Source organism: Mercenaria mercenaria, chromosome 8 (genome assembly GCF_021730395.1).
Source record: "Mercenaria mercenaria strain notata chromosome 8, MADL_Memer_1, whole genome shotgun sequence".
Lineage (NCBI taxonomy): Eukaryota > Metazoa > Mollusca > Bivalvia > Venerida > Veneridae > Mercenaria > Mercenaria mercenaria.
In genome coordinates this window covers 43,997,178-44,013,962 of record NC_069368.1, presented here as the reverse complement: position 1 = coordinate 44,013,962, position 16,785 = coordinate 43,997,178, and the positions used below count along the sequence as shown (strand labels likewise).

At 37.3% G+C, this 16,785-nt stretch overlaps 1 protein-coding gene across 9 annotated transcripts in view; it reads right to left on the bottom strand.

Moving 5' to 3' along the window:
• The window catches only part of LOC123566477 (uncharacterized), a 93,161-nt gene that overhangs the window by 65,140 nt on the left and 11,236 nt on the right, over positions 1–16,785 (bottom strand). For 8 of the 9 annotated variants that reach the window (XM_053549799.1, XM_053549800.1, XM_053549801.1 and 5 more), the window contains 12 exons: positions 13,719–13,811; positions 11,792–11,955; positions 9,963–10,094; positions 9,306–9,398; positions 8,766–8,814; positions 7,735–7,769; positions 6,381–6,540; positions 5,760–5,968; positions 4,021–4,170; positions 3,331–3,461; positions 781–955; positions 82–231 (listed from right to left, as the gene is read on the bottom strand). In XM_053549799.1, the coding sequence (XP_053405774.1) occupies positions 82–231; positions 781–955; positions 3,331–3,461; positions 4,021–4,170; positions 5,760–5,968; positions 6,381–6,540; positions 7,735–7,769; positions 8,766–8,814; positions 9,306–9,398; positions 9,963–10,094; positions 11,792–11,955; positions 13,719–13,811 (1,541 nt within the window). The remainder of the gene's footprint in view (positions 1–81; positions 232–780; positions 956–3,330; positions 3,462–4,020; positions 4,171–5,759; positions 5,969–6,380; positions 6,541–7,734; positions 7,770–8,765; positions 8,815–9,305; positions 9,399–9,962; positions 10,095–11,791; positions 11,956–13,718; positions 13,812–16,785) is intronic. The other variant, XM_053549806.1, reaches the window with a different exon arrangement.

Here is a 16,785-nt window from a genome sequence, read left to right as displayed (position 1 = left end):
CTGTATCATTCACTATGAGAACATTAACAGATTTGAGAACAACAGATTTGCTAATGATGTAAGTAATATAAACATGCAAACCTGTGTGGCTAACTGTTTATTCTGATGGCTAATCTCGGTTCTCAGTTCGGACATCTCTTGCTGTAAGGTCGTGACCTCTGTCTTCACTGTGATGATGGTACTCTGTGTCTGCTTCAGCTCTTCCACAACAGTTGGGTCTGGTACCTTCACCTTATCAAACAGAGGTTCAACCAATGAATTCATAATAAAACTTCTGTTAACAACGCTTCAAAAGAGTAAAGAACTTTCAACTTTTAGCCTCCCAAATATCTAAAGTGGACTGTTCCAACATTCAATTTGGGCAGTATCATTTATCATTTGAAAAGTTACTGACTAAATAGTTTATAGTGCAGTGACTGCATTGGTCACAAAGGCAGAATCACTTGCCACCAGCAGGCTAAAGGTTGATATCATCAAACATCATCTCAACTAGTGAACCATCAAGCGAGGACCCTTTAGTTCACCCAATTAAGTTTTAATACTTTGTAGCACAGAAACTGAGATAAAGGCTATCCAAAAATACTTTAGTCAAGGGAAATATTATCAAAATGGTCACGATACAATCTCAGTTTTTGAAGAATGTCTCTTTTAGTTTTTGTTTTTACGTCTTGTAATTGTTTCAGAAAAAAGGTATATAAAGGGGATATCACAAGGTTTGTATGTAAGATGTTGATAAGAATATTTAATGAAAATATTCAAAAACTTGTTTCAGTCTTATACCTGCACGGTGACAACCTCAGGGTCACTGGTATCTACAGGTTTGTGTGGTATCTCTGGTACATCAGGAACATTACCAGCTTCAACTTTCTTAAATGTGTCCTCTTTATGCTGAAGGGAGGTAACCATGTATGTCACTTCCTCACGTGTTGTATACATCTCTTTTACCATATCAGTTCTGTAATAGAATTAATGCAAATATTCATTAAATATTATTTGTGGTTTCAATAAAGACTTTAAACCTTAAAAGGCCAATTTTGTTTTTTGCTCCATCAAAGATTCCATATACATGATGCTGAATTACAGACAGTCTATAGATGCTGAATTTCAGGCTCTCTATGGATGCTGAATTACAGACTGTCTGTCTGTAGATGCTCAATTACAGCCTGTCTATGGATGCTGAATTACAGACTGTCTATGGATGCTGAATTAGACAGACAGTCTATGGATGCTGAATTATGGAATGTTTATGGGTGCTGAATTACAGGCTTTCTATGGATGCTGAATTACAGACTGTCTATGGATGCTGATTTACAGACTGTCTACGGATGCTGAATTACTGACTGTCTATGGATGCTGAATTACAGACTGTCTATGGGTGCTGAATTACAGGCTTTCTATGGATGCTGAATTACAGACTGTCTATGGAAGCTGAATTTCAGACTTTCTATGGATGCTGAATTACAGACTGTCTATGGATGCTGAAATACAGACTGTTTATGGATGCTGAATTACAGACTATCTATGGACATTCTATGGATGCTGAATTACAGACTGTCTATGGATGCTGAATTACAGACTGTCTATGGATGCTGAAATACAGACTGTCTATGGACATACTATGGTTGCTGAATTACAGACTGTTTATGGATACTGAATTACAGACTGTCTATGGGTGCTGAATTACAGACTGTCTATGGCTGCTGAATTACAGACTGTCTATGGGTGCTGAATTACAGACTGTCTATGGTTGCCGAATTACAGACTATGGATGCTGAATTACAGATTTTCTATGGATGCTGAATTACAGACTGTCTATGGATGCTGAATTACAGACTGTCTATGGATTGTCTATGGATGCTGAATAACAGACTTTCTATAGATGCTGAATTACAGACTTTCTATCTTTCTATCTATGGACATTCTATGGATGCTGAATTACAGACTGTCTATGGATGCTGAATTACAGACTGTCTATGGATGCTGAAATACAGACTGTCTATGGACATACTATGGTTGCTGAATTACAGACTGTCTATGGATGCTGAACTACAGACTGTCTATGGGTGCTGAATTACAGACTGTCTATGGTTGCTGAATTACAGACTATGGATGCTGAATTACAGATTTTCTATGGATGCTGAATTACAGACTGTCTATGGATGCTGAATTACAGACTGTCTATGGATTGTCTATGGATGCTGAATAGCAGACTTTCTATAGATGCTGAATTACAGACTTTCTATCTTTCAACATGAGCAAAGGTGGAACAATACAGTACACTAACAATTTTACATTTTTCTTCATGACTGTTGCAGAAACCAAGGTTTAGAACATCTGATTCTTTTCTCATAAGAATGCCCAATTTTCTGATTTAGAAAACATTTTCATTTATAAATAATTGTAAATAAGTAAAAAAAAACCCCAAAGTTATTCAATAAGGCAGAGGTATCTTTTTTTAAAAAAAACATGCAACAATACTAATAGTTTTATCTGCACAATATATCTTTTGATTATATTCCTAAAATTCCAACATTTACAAGAACATTTCATTTCCTAGCAGGTGTGGCATAAGTCTGCTGATGCATCAAGTGTGGCGTGCTGTGTGTTGTGTGCTTGTCACCTTCCGCTTTCAACCCCCACCGCTGGCTAGCCTTCTGGTGAACAAGAAGCCAAGTGCATAAGTCTTCCCTGCCAGTGCATAGCCTCTCTGCAGACAAGCCCTTTTGCAGTGCCTCCTAGTTGGCGCAACACGGTAACTGAGCACCTTGCCGCCTCAGGCAGAACTGCAGGGGACTCGGAGGAGGTCTACCCCCAGACATGTGGCATGCCAGACCCACCGGCGTGTAGACACGCCCTGATGCCTATGAACAGACCCCCAGCTATGGGACAAATAGTTCCTCTGTTCCCAGGATAGGGTTTTAACTCGGAACTAAGGGTGAGGTAACCCCGAAAGAAACCTAGAGTGTTGAAGACAGAGGTGCTAGGCCATTAGCACTCTCTTAACGAACCACAGCACCATGCAATATCGCTGACTATACATTTCCTAGCAGCACTCAATTCCATCTAACAAAACTAAGACCATTTCACTTCATAGCTGTGTTCCATATTTCACTTCATAGCTGTGTTCCATTCTTTCTATCAGAGATAAGAAAACTAAACTTCATTCATAGGTGTGCTTCATTCCTTCTAACAGAGATAAGAAAATTTCACTTCTAGCTGTGCTTCTTTCTAACAGAGGTAAGAACATTTCATTCATTAGCTTTGATTCTTTCCTTCTAACAGAGATTTTTACTGTCTTAATTTAAATATAGAAGTTAGAAATAAACATACTTGTCTTCCTCAGCTGGTTTGCGGCCATTTTGTTTTTCAAATTCTCTCTCCCATTTGTTGATATCAGCATCAAGTCTTGATTTCTCTTCATTCATCATTTTCTTCTCATCTTGTGTCTTTTCTATGTTCTCCTAAAAACATTAACATAGTTACATTTAAGTACGTAGCAAACAACGAAATCTGAATACCAAATTTACTGACAATTTTACTTTGCTGCAGGTTCTTAAGGAAACAAGAGGGCCAAGCTGCTCACCTGATCTGGGCTTATCTGACCTTGAATATAAGTCATAACAAACAGAACAATTTAATTTATTACAAAACTAGATCAACAAAATTGTTTTATGGAGAACCATTCAAAAACATGTTTTCTAAATGTTATCCACTTCTATTATTTGACCAAGTGACCTAGATTTTATGCAGAAACGAGACCCATTTTCATTTTCATATTACCAACTATCAATGAATTCAATCACACAAAGGAAAAAGAAGTAACCTCTGGTGTAAAAGTAACTTTTCTAGTTAGACCCCTAAACAGTCTAGTTTCATCTTAGCCTATAATTCATCACAATAAAGAAAGGTTCGCACCAGCTAAGATTGCCTTAAAGTATGGCAAACCTTTAACGCAACAAATCTCTACAGAAGTTTAATAAAACAAGACAATCTATTCTTTTAAATATTCACATATGGTACCTTAAGTGCAGCTGAGGTATCGGTTCCCTTCACAAGGAGAGCAAGTGCGGCATACTGGTTCTCCAGAGTCTGGTACTTGGCTTGAACCCCAGCAACCTCTTCCAGACGTCCGTGTAGAACATCATGTTTCACTTTCCACTCATTTCCTGACTATTACATATAATCAAAAATACTTTGTAATCCAATGTAATACTTTGTAATCAATTAAGGTAATGAGAGAATGAACAAATTTCATGTTCAGACCAATTTATATGGAAAGGCACTGCAATATTCGATCAATTTAATGACTAATCTTTCCTCTTAGAAATGTTTAATTTACTTATTTTCTGAAGGAAGAACATTTAAAGATTTCTACTTCATAACAACACCTGCTTAAAAGGGTTTTTTTTTTTTCAAGCTAAAATACTAAAACTGAGACAAAAAAAAACAAGAGCTGTCTCCGTAGGATGACACATGCCCCCGATGGCACTTTGAATGAATAGTTATGGCCTATGTTAAGAGTTTAGGACCTTTGACCTACGGAGCTGGGTCTTGCGCGCGACACATCGTCTTACTGTGTCACACATTCATGCATAGTTATTTTAAAATCCATGCATGAATGACAAAGATATGGACCGGACATGCCCATCAATGCACTATCATGAAAAATGATCTTTAACGTCTAAGTGTGACCTTGACCTTTGAGCTACGGACCTGGGTCTTGCGCGTGACACGTCGTCTTACTGTGGTACACATTCATGCCAAGTTATCTGAAAATCCATCCATCGATGACAAAGACATGGACTGGACACGCCCATCAATGCACTATCCTTTAACATCTAAGTGTGACCTTGACCTTTGAGCTATGAACCTGGGTCTTGCGCACTGCACGTCGTCTTACTGTGGTACACATTCATGCCAAGTTATTTGAAAATCCATCCATCGATGACAAAGATATGGACCGGACACGCCCATCAATGCACTATCCTTTAACGTTTAAGTGTGACCTTGACCTTTGAGCTACGGACCTGGGTCTTGTGCACTGCACGTCGTCTTACTGTGGTACACATTCATGCCAAGTTATTTGAAAATCCATCCATCGATGACAAAGATATGGACCAGACACGCCCATCAATGCACTATCCTTTAACGTCTAAGTGTGACCTTGACCTTTGAGCTACGGACCTGGGTCTTGCGCACTGCACGTCGTCTTACTGTGGTACACATTCATGCCAAGTTATTTGAAAATCCATCCATCGATGACGAAGATATGGACCGGACACGAAAATTGCGGACAGACCGACAGACTGACAGACCGAAAGACTGACAGACCGACAGACAGATAGACGGTTCAAAAACTATATGCCTCCCTTCGGGGGCATAAAAACAATGCAAGACCAGAGTGAAAGGATATAAAACAAATGTAGAGACTGACCTGTCATTGGTCAGTCTCAATTTGAGGACAGAATCAACCAATCATATTATGCTGGAATTTTGTGACTGGTCTAAAAATTCATTTTTTAACCTTGGCCGAAGTAAGACTAGAGTTAAGTTTGACTCAACATGTAAAGTATCAGTGCCTCAGTTTATGGAACAAACTTTGAAGAAAAGTCTTAAAACTTTACCACCAGAGTTTAAACTGAAATTTCTCAATGTCAACATTGCACACTTAGACTGGTCCCCAAAATTTAATACACTTTAACTGGACCTTGATCAGAAAATTCTAACCCAGTCTACCATAAGAAGAATAGCCCACATACCACATTCTTTTCAGCCAGTTCTGTCTGCAACTTGCTTATTTCATCCATCCATTTTTGTTGTTCCTCTGCAAAACCTTCCCTTTCCTCCTCAAACTTGGCACGCTCATCACTTAATTTTTTCCTCTCCTCGTCAATCTCATTTCTCTCTTTCTCTATCTGTTTGTTGTTCTCTTTGGTGGCAGCCAACACACCTGCTGTTGCTAAGGCACCTGAATAGAAATATTATTTTGTCAGTCTTTGATTTTTTTCAACAAAATTTTGTTATGTGATTATTATTCCTGTCTGCATGCTTCCCACATTTTTCTTCACTAAAAAAACCCTGATTTTTTAAAACTTTTTGCTAAAATTATGATGCAGAAAAACCACTTCTGTGAAAACATGTAGTTTTACTGGCATGACATTTCAACCAAAAAGGTTGTTTTGTTAGGACATTAATTTTTGGATTCTAAATTCTAAAAGATAAAATGTACATAAGAAATATCGTTTGTCACAGTTTCATATTGTGGAATGGTACAGTCATAGAATCCACTAAAACAAATTGCCCACAAATAAAAATAATTTCACAATAGCCTATGTCATCAATGATAACATAATTTACAATTGTTCACTAAATGCAATTACCTGCACCAAATCCGGCCGCCCCAGCCACAGCCGTCTCCTTAGATGATGATGTAGCTACCTCTAGTTTTACAGAAGCACTTGATTCCTTACTCATAGTGGCAATCTGTTGCTCCAGGCTGGACACATTGGCCTTCTCTGTCTCTAGCTGATCTTGTAAAAGCTTAAAATAAAAACAAAAAGCTGCGTTCAATAAACGCTTGATGCCCCCGGTGGCATCCTTGTCGATACAAAGCAACCTAAGTCCGAAACGAGGTCAAATTCAAGGTCAAACTGAGGTCAGGTGATGTCTGAAGATAGGGAATGGTCACAGGTTACATCTGCATTAGTATCAAGTCATTCTAGTAAGGGGTATTGATGCTAGACAAAACGGTCCCATTTGGTTAACTAAGAGATGGCCCATATAAAGCAACCTAAGTCCAAAATGAGGTCAAGGTCAAGGTCAAACTGAGGTCAGGTGATGTCTGAAGATGAGGAATGGTCACAGGTTACATCTGCATTAGTATCAAGTCATTCTTGTAAGGGGTATTGATGCTAGACAAAACGGTCCCATTTGGTTAACCAAGAGATGGCCCATATAAAGCAACCTAAGTCCAAAATGAGGTCAAGGTCAAACTGAGATCAGGTGATGTCTGAAGATGAGGAATGGTCACAGGTTACATCTGCATTAGTATCAAGTCATTCTAGTAAGTGGTATTGATGCTAGACGAAACGGTCCCATTTGGTTAACCTCGTACGGACGGACGAACGAACGGACGGACGGACAGGACAATCACTATATGCCTCCCGCATCAGTAGATGCCGGGGGCATAAAAAAATTACACTTACTTCTGAACTTCATGTGTGTACAAATAATTTAAGGAGATGCTAACATGTCAAATTGCATCCATCTCTGTGCTAATACCAGCAACTATGAAATATAACTTTTAAAGATTCAATGGGACCTCCGTGGCCCATAGGTTAAGGTTGCTGATTTCAAATAAATTGCCCGGCACCAATGTGGGTTCGAGCCTCACTCAGGGCATTGAATTCTTCATGTGAGGAAGCCATCTAAGCCTGCTTAAGGAAGGTTGGTGGTTCTACTCGTGATTAAATAATACACGGAGGGGCATATGGTGTCTTCCTCCACTATCAAAAGCTGGAAGTATGCCCTATAATTGTGTCGCTGTAACTTTAAACTCATCTCAAAGTCTGATCATGACCTGCACTGTTCGCCATTTAGTCAGTATCTTTTTGGTATGCACCCCTTTTAACAGTTAATGGTACTGTCAAAATTAAAAGATGGACAAGTTCATTACAGAAATTTAGCAGAGTAAGGGTTAATATTTTCCTCTGTTGTCCTCATGGTATCACCTACCTTTCTTTCTTCCTCCCAGGCTTCCGGTACTGGAGCTGAAAGAATAAGCACAATATAATAATTCATGTGCAAGAGAAATGATGTGTGATATTGATACATTTTATCTAAATTATTTATACATTAACACTGAAATTTAACATCAAGAGCTATGTAAAATTCTGAGAAGGGTTTTTTTATTAAAATTTTGAAGTTTAAGCATTTCAGTAATTTGGGTTTTGAAAATGAGAATATTTTTCATGACAATTCACCAAATCAGTGTTCCCACTGGCATTTGAAGTTGGGGGTGAAAACTGAATTTTTCTTTCACTTTTGCACCCTTCACTAAGAGATAATATAACAGCTGTCTCGAAAACTGGAGGTGCAAAGTACCATTCTGGGCGTGAAGAAAAAAAACCCATTTGGGGGTTTCTGGGAACACTAAAATTGCTGATTTTTACAATCTACTTTGCAGATTTTCACATTGTAAAAAATAAGTTTCTTAATGTTTCAATCATTTTACATACATTTATGTGTATGTCCAACTTTAACAAAAAGAAGTGCAATTAAACAGTTACAACTCCTTTGTGACAAGTGCATTTTCAATTTAAACACCTGGTGGAACCAATTTCCTAACACTATCCTACAGTAAATGTTAATTTCTTTTTAAACAGATGAAGAAATTTCATTTTGATGAAATACTTACCTTCGTAAATTTCAGCCATTTTGGATAAGAGAATTTTCTTAAAGTTCTATCTTGACTTTATATGTTGTCTGATTCTTAAAACAACTTAACATTAAATATTAAAATTAAGGGTATTGAATTTTTCATGTGAGGATGCCATTCAGCTGGCTTACGGAAGGTTGCTGGTTCTACCAAGGTGCCCGCCCATGATGAAATGGGCACCTGGTCTTCCACCACCATCAAAAGCTGACAAGTCGCCATATGACCTACTATTGTGTCAGTGTGATGTAAAACCCAACAAAAACAAAATATATAGAAAAAAAATATGTTACAGAACTGGCAAGTAAAACAGTAACACCTGAACACATACCTGGCACAGGAGCAACAACCACTCCACTTAGTTTCTCTTGAAGTTCTTGCTAAAATGGCAATACACTGTACATTAGTTTTCACTTTAATTTCGATATTTTTGCAGTATTGTAACAAAACAAATTCACTTTGACCTGAAGAGTGGTAAAATAGTTTCTTCTTAAGTAAGAAGAATGACTTATGATTTTTTATTAAGAATATAAATAGCAAACTCATTCAAAAATGACTATAATGATACTGAATCATCCTGTGAATATGTTATCATATGCAAAAACAAAATGATGAAATTTTTCTATAATAAAGCAACAACGAAACATGTTAGAAACTAGTTATTTTTGTTGGTTTGATTTTTTAAATATGAAGCTAATCAAGCAATTCTTGAGTAAACTTCCTTGTGCCTTACGAGGAGGCATGTTGTAATTCTATCTTAGCTTCAACTCTTCCATCTCTCTGATGAGAAAATGACATCTACCCATACTACAACTCCTAAATTCTTCTCATACTCAAATTAGTTGACAATAAAATCACATATAGCACTAACCTTGTCTTTTTCCAGCCTCTCAATCTCTGTCTTGTTGTGGACCAGTAACATTTTCTTTTCTCTCAGAAGACGGTTATTTCTTTCTGCCAAACTCTGAAATATTTCCATACATAACTAAATAATAGCTTTTTATAAATCAAATATAAAACGTGTAATGAAAACTACTGTATTACAGATCTCATCTACTGGTTGATTTGCTATATAAAATGTAAGTTTGTGAAATAAATTTTCGACCTTATGTGACTTCTCTTTATCAATACAGTGTACTATGAAATCTTCTGGACAAAAGCATTTGTCTGGTTATCACACGTCTGATATTGCCAAAGTCTCAATTGAAATCGCCAAACCATATATATTTATCAGACAAGAAGGTACAAACATGAATCAGAAATATGAAATCACTTCTTTATTTATATTTAGCAATATATACTTGTGTTTCATTTAAGAATTATCCATATTCCACTTACATCAGCTAGGGTATCCATTCGTCATAAAGTGTTCAGTTTTCAAGGAGTTCAATATTGTCAAAGGGAACTGTATTCATTTATGAGCATAAAATAGTACATGTGAACTTTGGGACTATTTTCTCAGTGGACTGTATGACATAAAAAATACAAATTAAAAAAAGATCAACTTTTAACCAAGTGGTTAAAATACCTGCAACATTTCATTCCAGTATTTTTCTTTCTTGTCCAGCTCTACCTGGTGAGCATCAATCACCTTCCTAAATGTGCCTCTCTGTTTGGAATAATCCTCACGCATACACAGCACAAACATGTTGAATTGTTCCTGTTTGCAAATACATACACAATCTTTTATTTCTTTAAATTAATAACGTAAACTTTTATAAAATACCCAGGTTAATGCAAAATGCAATGTCTAGTAATTAACAATTAAGATCAATGTTTACAAATACATTTCCTACACATTTATAAAATGTTCTGTAACAGGAAAAATCTCCCATCCCTTCAATGATGATCTATAACAGGGCCATCCGTCAAACAGGAATGCCTCCCATCCCTCAAACAATGTTCTAAAACATGAAATATTTCCCATCCCTCCAACAATGTCTGTAACATGGAATGTCTCCCATCCTTCTAACGATGGTCTATAACATGGAATGTCTACCATCCCTCCAACAATGGTCTACAAAATGGAATGTCTCCCATCCCTCCAACAATTGTCTACAACATGGAAGGCCTACCATTCCTCCAACAATGTCTGTAACATGGAATGCCTTCCATCCCTCCAACAATGTCTGTAACATGGAATGTCTCCCATCCCTGTAACAATGATCTATAACATAGAATGTCTCCCATCCCTCTAACAATGATCTGTAACATGGAATGTCTCCCATCCCTCTAACAATGATCTATAACAAGGAATGTCTCCCATCCCTGTAACAATGATCTTTATTATACCTCACTTTTGTCTACAATGGTAAAATCCCATTACCCGAAAGAGATATTTTGTCTATCAGAAACATTTTCAACCTTTTTGACACGTGACCTAGCGAAAGTGACTTTCAGGTCATGTGACCGCGCTGATATTTTGAATGTCATACAAGGGCAAATAACTGCTTGAATATTTTGACCATTTGGCCAAAATATTGAAGCAGTTATTTGCCCCTGCCTCCCTTGTACACAATGTCATATTGTAGTGACGTCACTATTCAATGTGTACGCATGTGATAACCGCGCAAAAGATGAAACTGTTGTATTAAATAAATTAAAAACTTTTTTAAAATTTTTTTATATGCTTAATTTTGTTCGGTATAATAAAATAAATATCATATGACAGCATGTGCGACACTGATATTGTCAACCCTCGAAACAGAATGTCACCACTCAGCTTTCGCCTCAGGTGACATTCTGCCCTCAGGTTGACAATATCAATGTCACACACGCTGCCATATGATATTTATATAATAACATTGAATGTCTAACATCCCTCCAACAATGGTTTCCAACATGGAATGTCTCCCATCCCTCCAACAATGGTCTACAACATGGAATGCCTCCCATCCCTCCAACAATGTCTACAACATGGAATGCCTCCCATCCCTCCAACAACATGGAATGCCTCCCATCCCTCCAACAATGTCTACAACATGGAATGCCTCCCATCCCTCCAACAATGTCTACAACATGGAATGCCTCCCATCCCTCTTACTTTAGCAAGGCACTAAGATATTTTTACCAGGAGATTTGCCCAGCTGAAAGGGCGTAACTATGGTGTTCCGTTATCTCAAATTCAACTACAAGAGAGTGATGATGTACTAAGTAAAGTATCTACAATTGCAAGGTACCAAAAAGAGGGTCTTTTAGATAAACCTCTGGATAGGAACATTGTGGGTGATCTGTTTCATAGCTTCTATCTCTCTGTAGCATAATACAGAAATCTTTCCAACTTCAGCAAATGGTCCCATCCATAAATCCTAAGATCCATCCAACAGTACATGTATAAAACAGAGAATTATGGGTAACCTGTGTCTCAGTTTCTATTTCCCCATAATGCATCTGGATGTTCTCCACTATGACCAAATGGTTTGTCTTCATTGCTTTCATGTCCTCCATGATTTTAGCAATACAATTACGGGCATACAAGTATGGAATGTAGGCATGCTTCTCTGGACTGTCTTCTTCAACAACTAAAAAGAAAATTTAGACAAACAATTATCCAAACATTATAATCCAGTAATTGACAAAATGGTCAGTACTATATGAAATCTAACAAGAGTGCAAGAATGTCACAATATACGCCCGTCACAGCAAATTTCTTTACTCTAGCACCTGTATTTGCAAATGGAATTTTAACTTTGTGGTTGTTTAGTAATAACTAAGTGTTTTGTTTTTCTAAGTCCACAAAAAAACTCCTTACCAGGTAGAGATACCTTAAAATACACCTAAAATTGGAAAGTAACATCTATGTTGTACCACAGAAAAGTGGTCTTGGTTTTTCCCTACGGTCAATTATAAAAAAGTTACAATATAAGTTATTTATAGTAACAACTAAGGGAAGTTAAAAAAAAAAAAAAAAAAAAAAAAAAAAAAAAAAATCAAAAAAAAAATTGTAAGTCCTCGCAAAAATCTTTACCAGGTAGAGACTGGTCAAAATACACCTCAAAATTGGATGTAGCATGCATATTGTACTACAGAAAAGTGGTCTCGATTTTTCCCTATGACTAGTAATGAAAAAGTTACAATATAAGCTATTTATAGTAACAACAAAGGGAAGTAATTCGAAAGAAGGGAACTGCGCATGACACTTCGTCTCATGATGGTGTATAATTGTGTCAAGTTACATCAAAATCCCTCCATGCATGAAGAAGAAATGCTTCGGACAAAGTCATTCTTGTATCTGACCTTTGGCCTCTAAGTGTGACCTTCACCTTAGACCTAGGGACCTGGTTCTTGCACATGACACTACGTCTCATGGTGGTGAACATTTGTGCCAAGTTATATCAAAATCCCTCTATGCATGAAGAAGACATGCTCCGGACAAGGTTTTCATTCTTGTATCCTTTGACCTCTAAGTGTGACCTTGACCTTAGACCTAGAGACCTGGTTCTTGCGCATGACACTCCGCCTCATGGTGGTGAACATTTGTGCCAAGTTATATCAAAATCCCTCTATGCATGAAGAAGAAATGCTCCGGACAAAGTTTTCATTCTTGTATCCTTTGACCTCTAAGTGTGACCTTGACCTTAGACCTAGGGACCTGGTTCTTGCGCATGACACTCCTTCTCATGATGATGAACAATTGTGCCAACTTTCATCAAAATCCCTCTATGCATGAAGAAGATATGCTCCGGACAAAGTCATTCTTGAATTTGACCTTTGACCTCTAAGTGTGACCTTGACCTTAGACCTAGGGACCTGGTTCTTGCGCATGACACTCCGTCTCATGATGGTGAACAACTGTGCCAAGTTTCATCAAAATCCCTTCATGCATGTAGAAGATATGCTCCGGACAAGGTCTGTGGACGCCGCCCGCCCGCCCGCCCGCCAGGGGCGTTCCCATAATACGTCCCGTTTTTCAAACGGGCGTATAAAAATAGAGGACATATGTCAAGAAAAACAAAGCCTAGACTGTGCTTCTAATGAAAGAAAACCTTATTCATACAGGATACATAATCTTATTTTAATCGCTGCTCTAAACAAAAGACCATGGCTAATTAAGCTGAAATCTTCTTCCCTCTATGAACCTAAAAAAATATATATGGTCTTATTCTATGACTATTATAGCACATTACTGCAATAATTATATGATGTAAATAATCTATTCAAAAAAAGGTAAAAACACAACTACTTAATTACGTATTTTACTTCAATTTCCTGTTAAAATGAAGAAAATACGCCAAAAAAAGACAGAATTTAACATATATGTCAACAGGACTAAAATAAGAAATACCTTTAACATTTTTGAATCCATCTTTGTTCTGACTATCTTCTAAACGTACTAAGCTAGAACTAGATCTACTGTTAGATGCAGAAGCTGGACGATCTATTAAACAGCAACAAAATACAAAAAGAAAGCTAATGTTAGTATCCTGTAAGCTATTTCTAGTGCGTTATTCTATTATTTCAGCTACTGCTGGTGTGATATCTTTAAAGAAAAATAACACATTCTGATGTTATACATAAATAAATAAATAACAAGAGGACCATGATGGTCCTGAATCGCTCACCTCTTCCCACATGACCCAGTTTTGAGTATGACGTCGTTTTTTCTATTATTTGACACAGTGACCTAGTTTTTGAGCTCATGTGACCCAGTTTTGAACTTGACCTAGATATTATCAAGATAAAAATTCTGACCAATTTTCATGAAGATCCATTGAAAAATATGGTCTCTAGAGAGGTCACAAGGTTTTTCTATTATTTGACCTATTGACCTAATTTTCGAAGGTACGTGACCCTCTTTTGAACTTAACCTAGAAATCATCAAGGTGAACATTCTAACTAATTTTCATGAAGATCTCATGAAAAATATGGCCTCTAGGGAGGTCACAAGGTTTTTCTATTTTTATACCTACTGGCCTAGTTTTTGACCACACGTGACCCAGTTTCGAAACTGACCTAGATATCATCAAGGTGAACATTCAGATCAATTTTCATGCAGAGCCATTGAAAAATATGGCCTCTAGAGAGGTCAAAAGATTTTAATAATTTTAGACCTACTGACCTAGTTTTTGACCACAGTTGACCCAGTTTCAAATTTAACCTAGATATCATCAAGATGAACATTCAGACCAACTTTCATACAGATCCCATGAAAAGTATGGCCTCTAGAGAGGTCACAAGGTTTTTTTATTATTTGACCTACTGACCTAGTTTTTGACGGCACATGACCCAGTTTCGAAACTGACCTAGATATCACCAAGGTGAACATTCTGACCAATTTTTATGGAGATCCATTCACAAGTATGGCCTCTAGAGAGGTCACAAGGTTTTTCTATTTTTAGACCTACTGACCTAGTTTTTGACCCCACATGACCCTGTTTCGAACTTGACCTAGATATCATCAAGATGAACATTCAGACCAATTTTCATACAGATCCCATGAAAAATATGGTCTTTAGAGAGGTCACAAGGTTTTTCTATTATTTGACCTACTGACCTAGTTTTTGATGGCACGTGACCCACTTTTGAACTTGACCTAGACATCATCAAGATGAACATTCAGACCAACTTTCATACAGAACCCATGAAAAATATGGCCTCTAGAGAGGTCACAAGGTTTTTCTATTATTTGACCTACTGACCTAGTTTTTATAGGCACGTGACCCACTTTCGAACTTGACCTAGATATCATCAAGATGAACGTTCTGACCAATTTTCATGAAGATCTCATGAAATATATGGCCTCTAGTGATGTCACAGGGTTTTTCTATTTTTAGACCTACTGACCTAGTTTTTGACCGCACGTGACTCAGTTTCGAACTTGACCTAGATATCATCAAGATGAACATTCAGACCAACTTTCATACAGATCCCATGTAAAATATGGCCTTTAGAGAGGTCACAAGGTTTTTCTATTATTTGACCTACTGACCTAGTTTTTGACAACACGTGACCCAGTTTCGAACTTGACCTAGATATCATCAAGGTGAACGTTCTGACCAATTTTCATGAAGATCTTGTGAAATATATGGCCTCTAGAGAGGTCACAAGGTTTTTCTATTTTTAGACCTACTGACCTAGTTTTGACGGCACGTGACCCAGTTTCGAACTTGACCTAGATATCATCAAGGTGAACATTCTGACCAATTTTCATGAAGATCTTGTGAAATATATGGCCTCTAGAGAGGTCACAAGGTTTTTCTATTTTTAGACCTACTGACCTAGTTTTTGATGGCATGTGACCCAGTTTCGAACTTGACCTAGATATCATCAAGGTGAACATTCTGACCAATTTTCATGAAGATCTTGTGAAATATATGGCCTCTAGAGAGGTCACAAGGTTTTTCTATTTTTAGACCTACTGACCTAGTTTTTGAAGGCACGTGACCCAGTTTCAAACTTGACCTAGATATCATCAAGATGAACATTCTGACCAACTTTCATAAAGATCCCATGAAAAATGTGACCTCTAGAGTGGTCACAAGCAAAAGTTTACGGACGGACGGACGGACGCACGGACGGACGACGGACGACGGACACCACGCGATCACAAAAGCTCACCTTGTCACTTTGTGACAGGTGAGCTAAAAACATGTATGAAAAGTTTTAACAGATGAATACACAAGATAGTACACAGCTGATGTAGTTATCATAACACATATGTAAGTAATCTGCACTAAGTACACTGTTAACCCTTAGCCTGCTAAATTTCTATAATGGACTAGTCCATCATTCAATTTGGGCAATACCATTTATTATTCGAAGGGGTGTTTACTGAAAATTTACTGAATAGCGAACAGTGCAGACCATGATCAGACTGCACGGAAGTGCAGGCTGATCTTGGTCTGTCCTGGTCGCAAAGGCAGAATTACTGCCGCCAGCAGGCAAAGGGTTAAATATAAGAACAAAAAGGGAGTAAAAAAGAACAAAGATGCAAGAACTACTGTAAAATACATTAGTGATTCAGACCTTTAAACTACATGAGCTTTTTTACCAAAATAAAAAAAAAATGCTTTGAATTTTCAGGCTCTTATATCTAGCTTTGGTTTTCATGTGTATACATATATAAAAGCGTAGATACAGATATTTATTAGATAATCGAGGCCTACTTGTGGCTTATCCTGTCACAGTGATATATCTTGAATCAGAGTTAAGTTGCCCAATGGTTAAACATCTAAGCAGAACATATGAACTCCAAACCATTGTATATCAGACAATAAACAACAACAAGATATACTAAAATACTTATAAACTATCAAGTTAAAATAGCTGATATCCATTCAGTGGGTGACATTATGTGGCAAAATTTGGCATAATCATGGTCTCACATCCATGTGTCAAACCAATTGTTTACG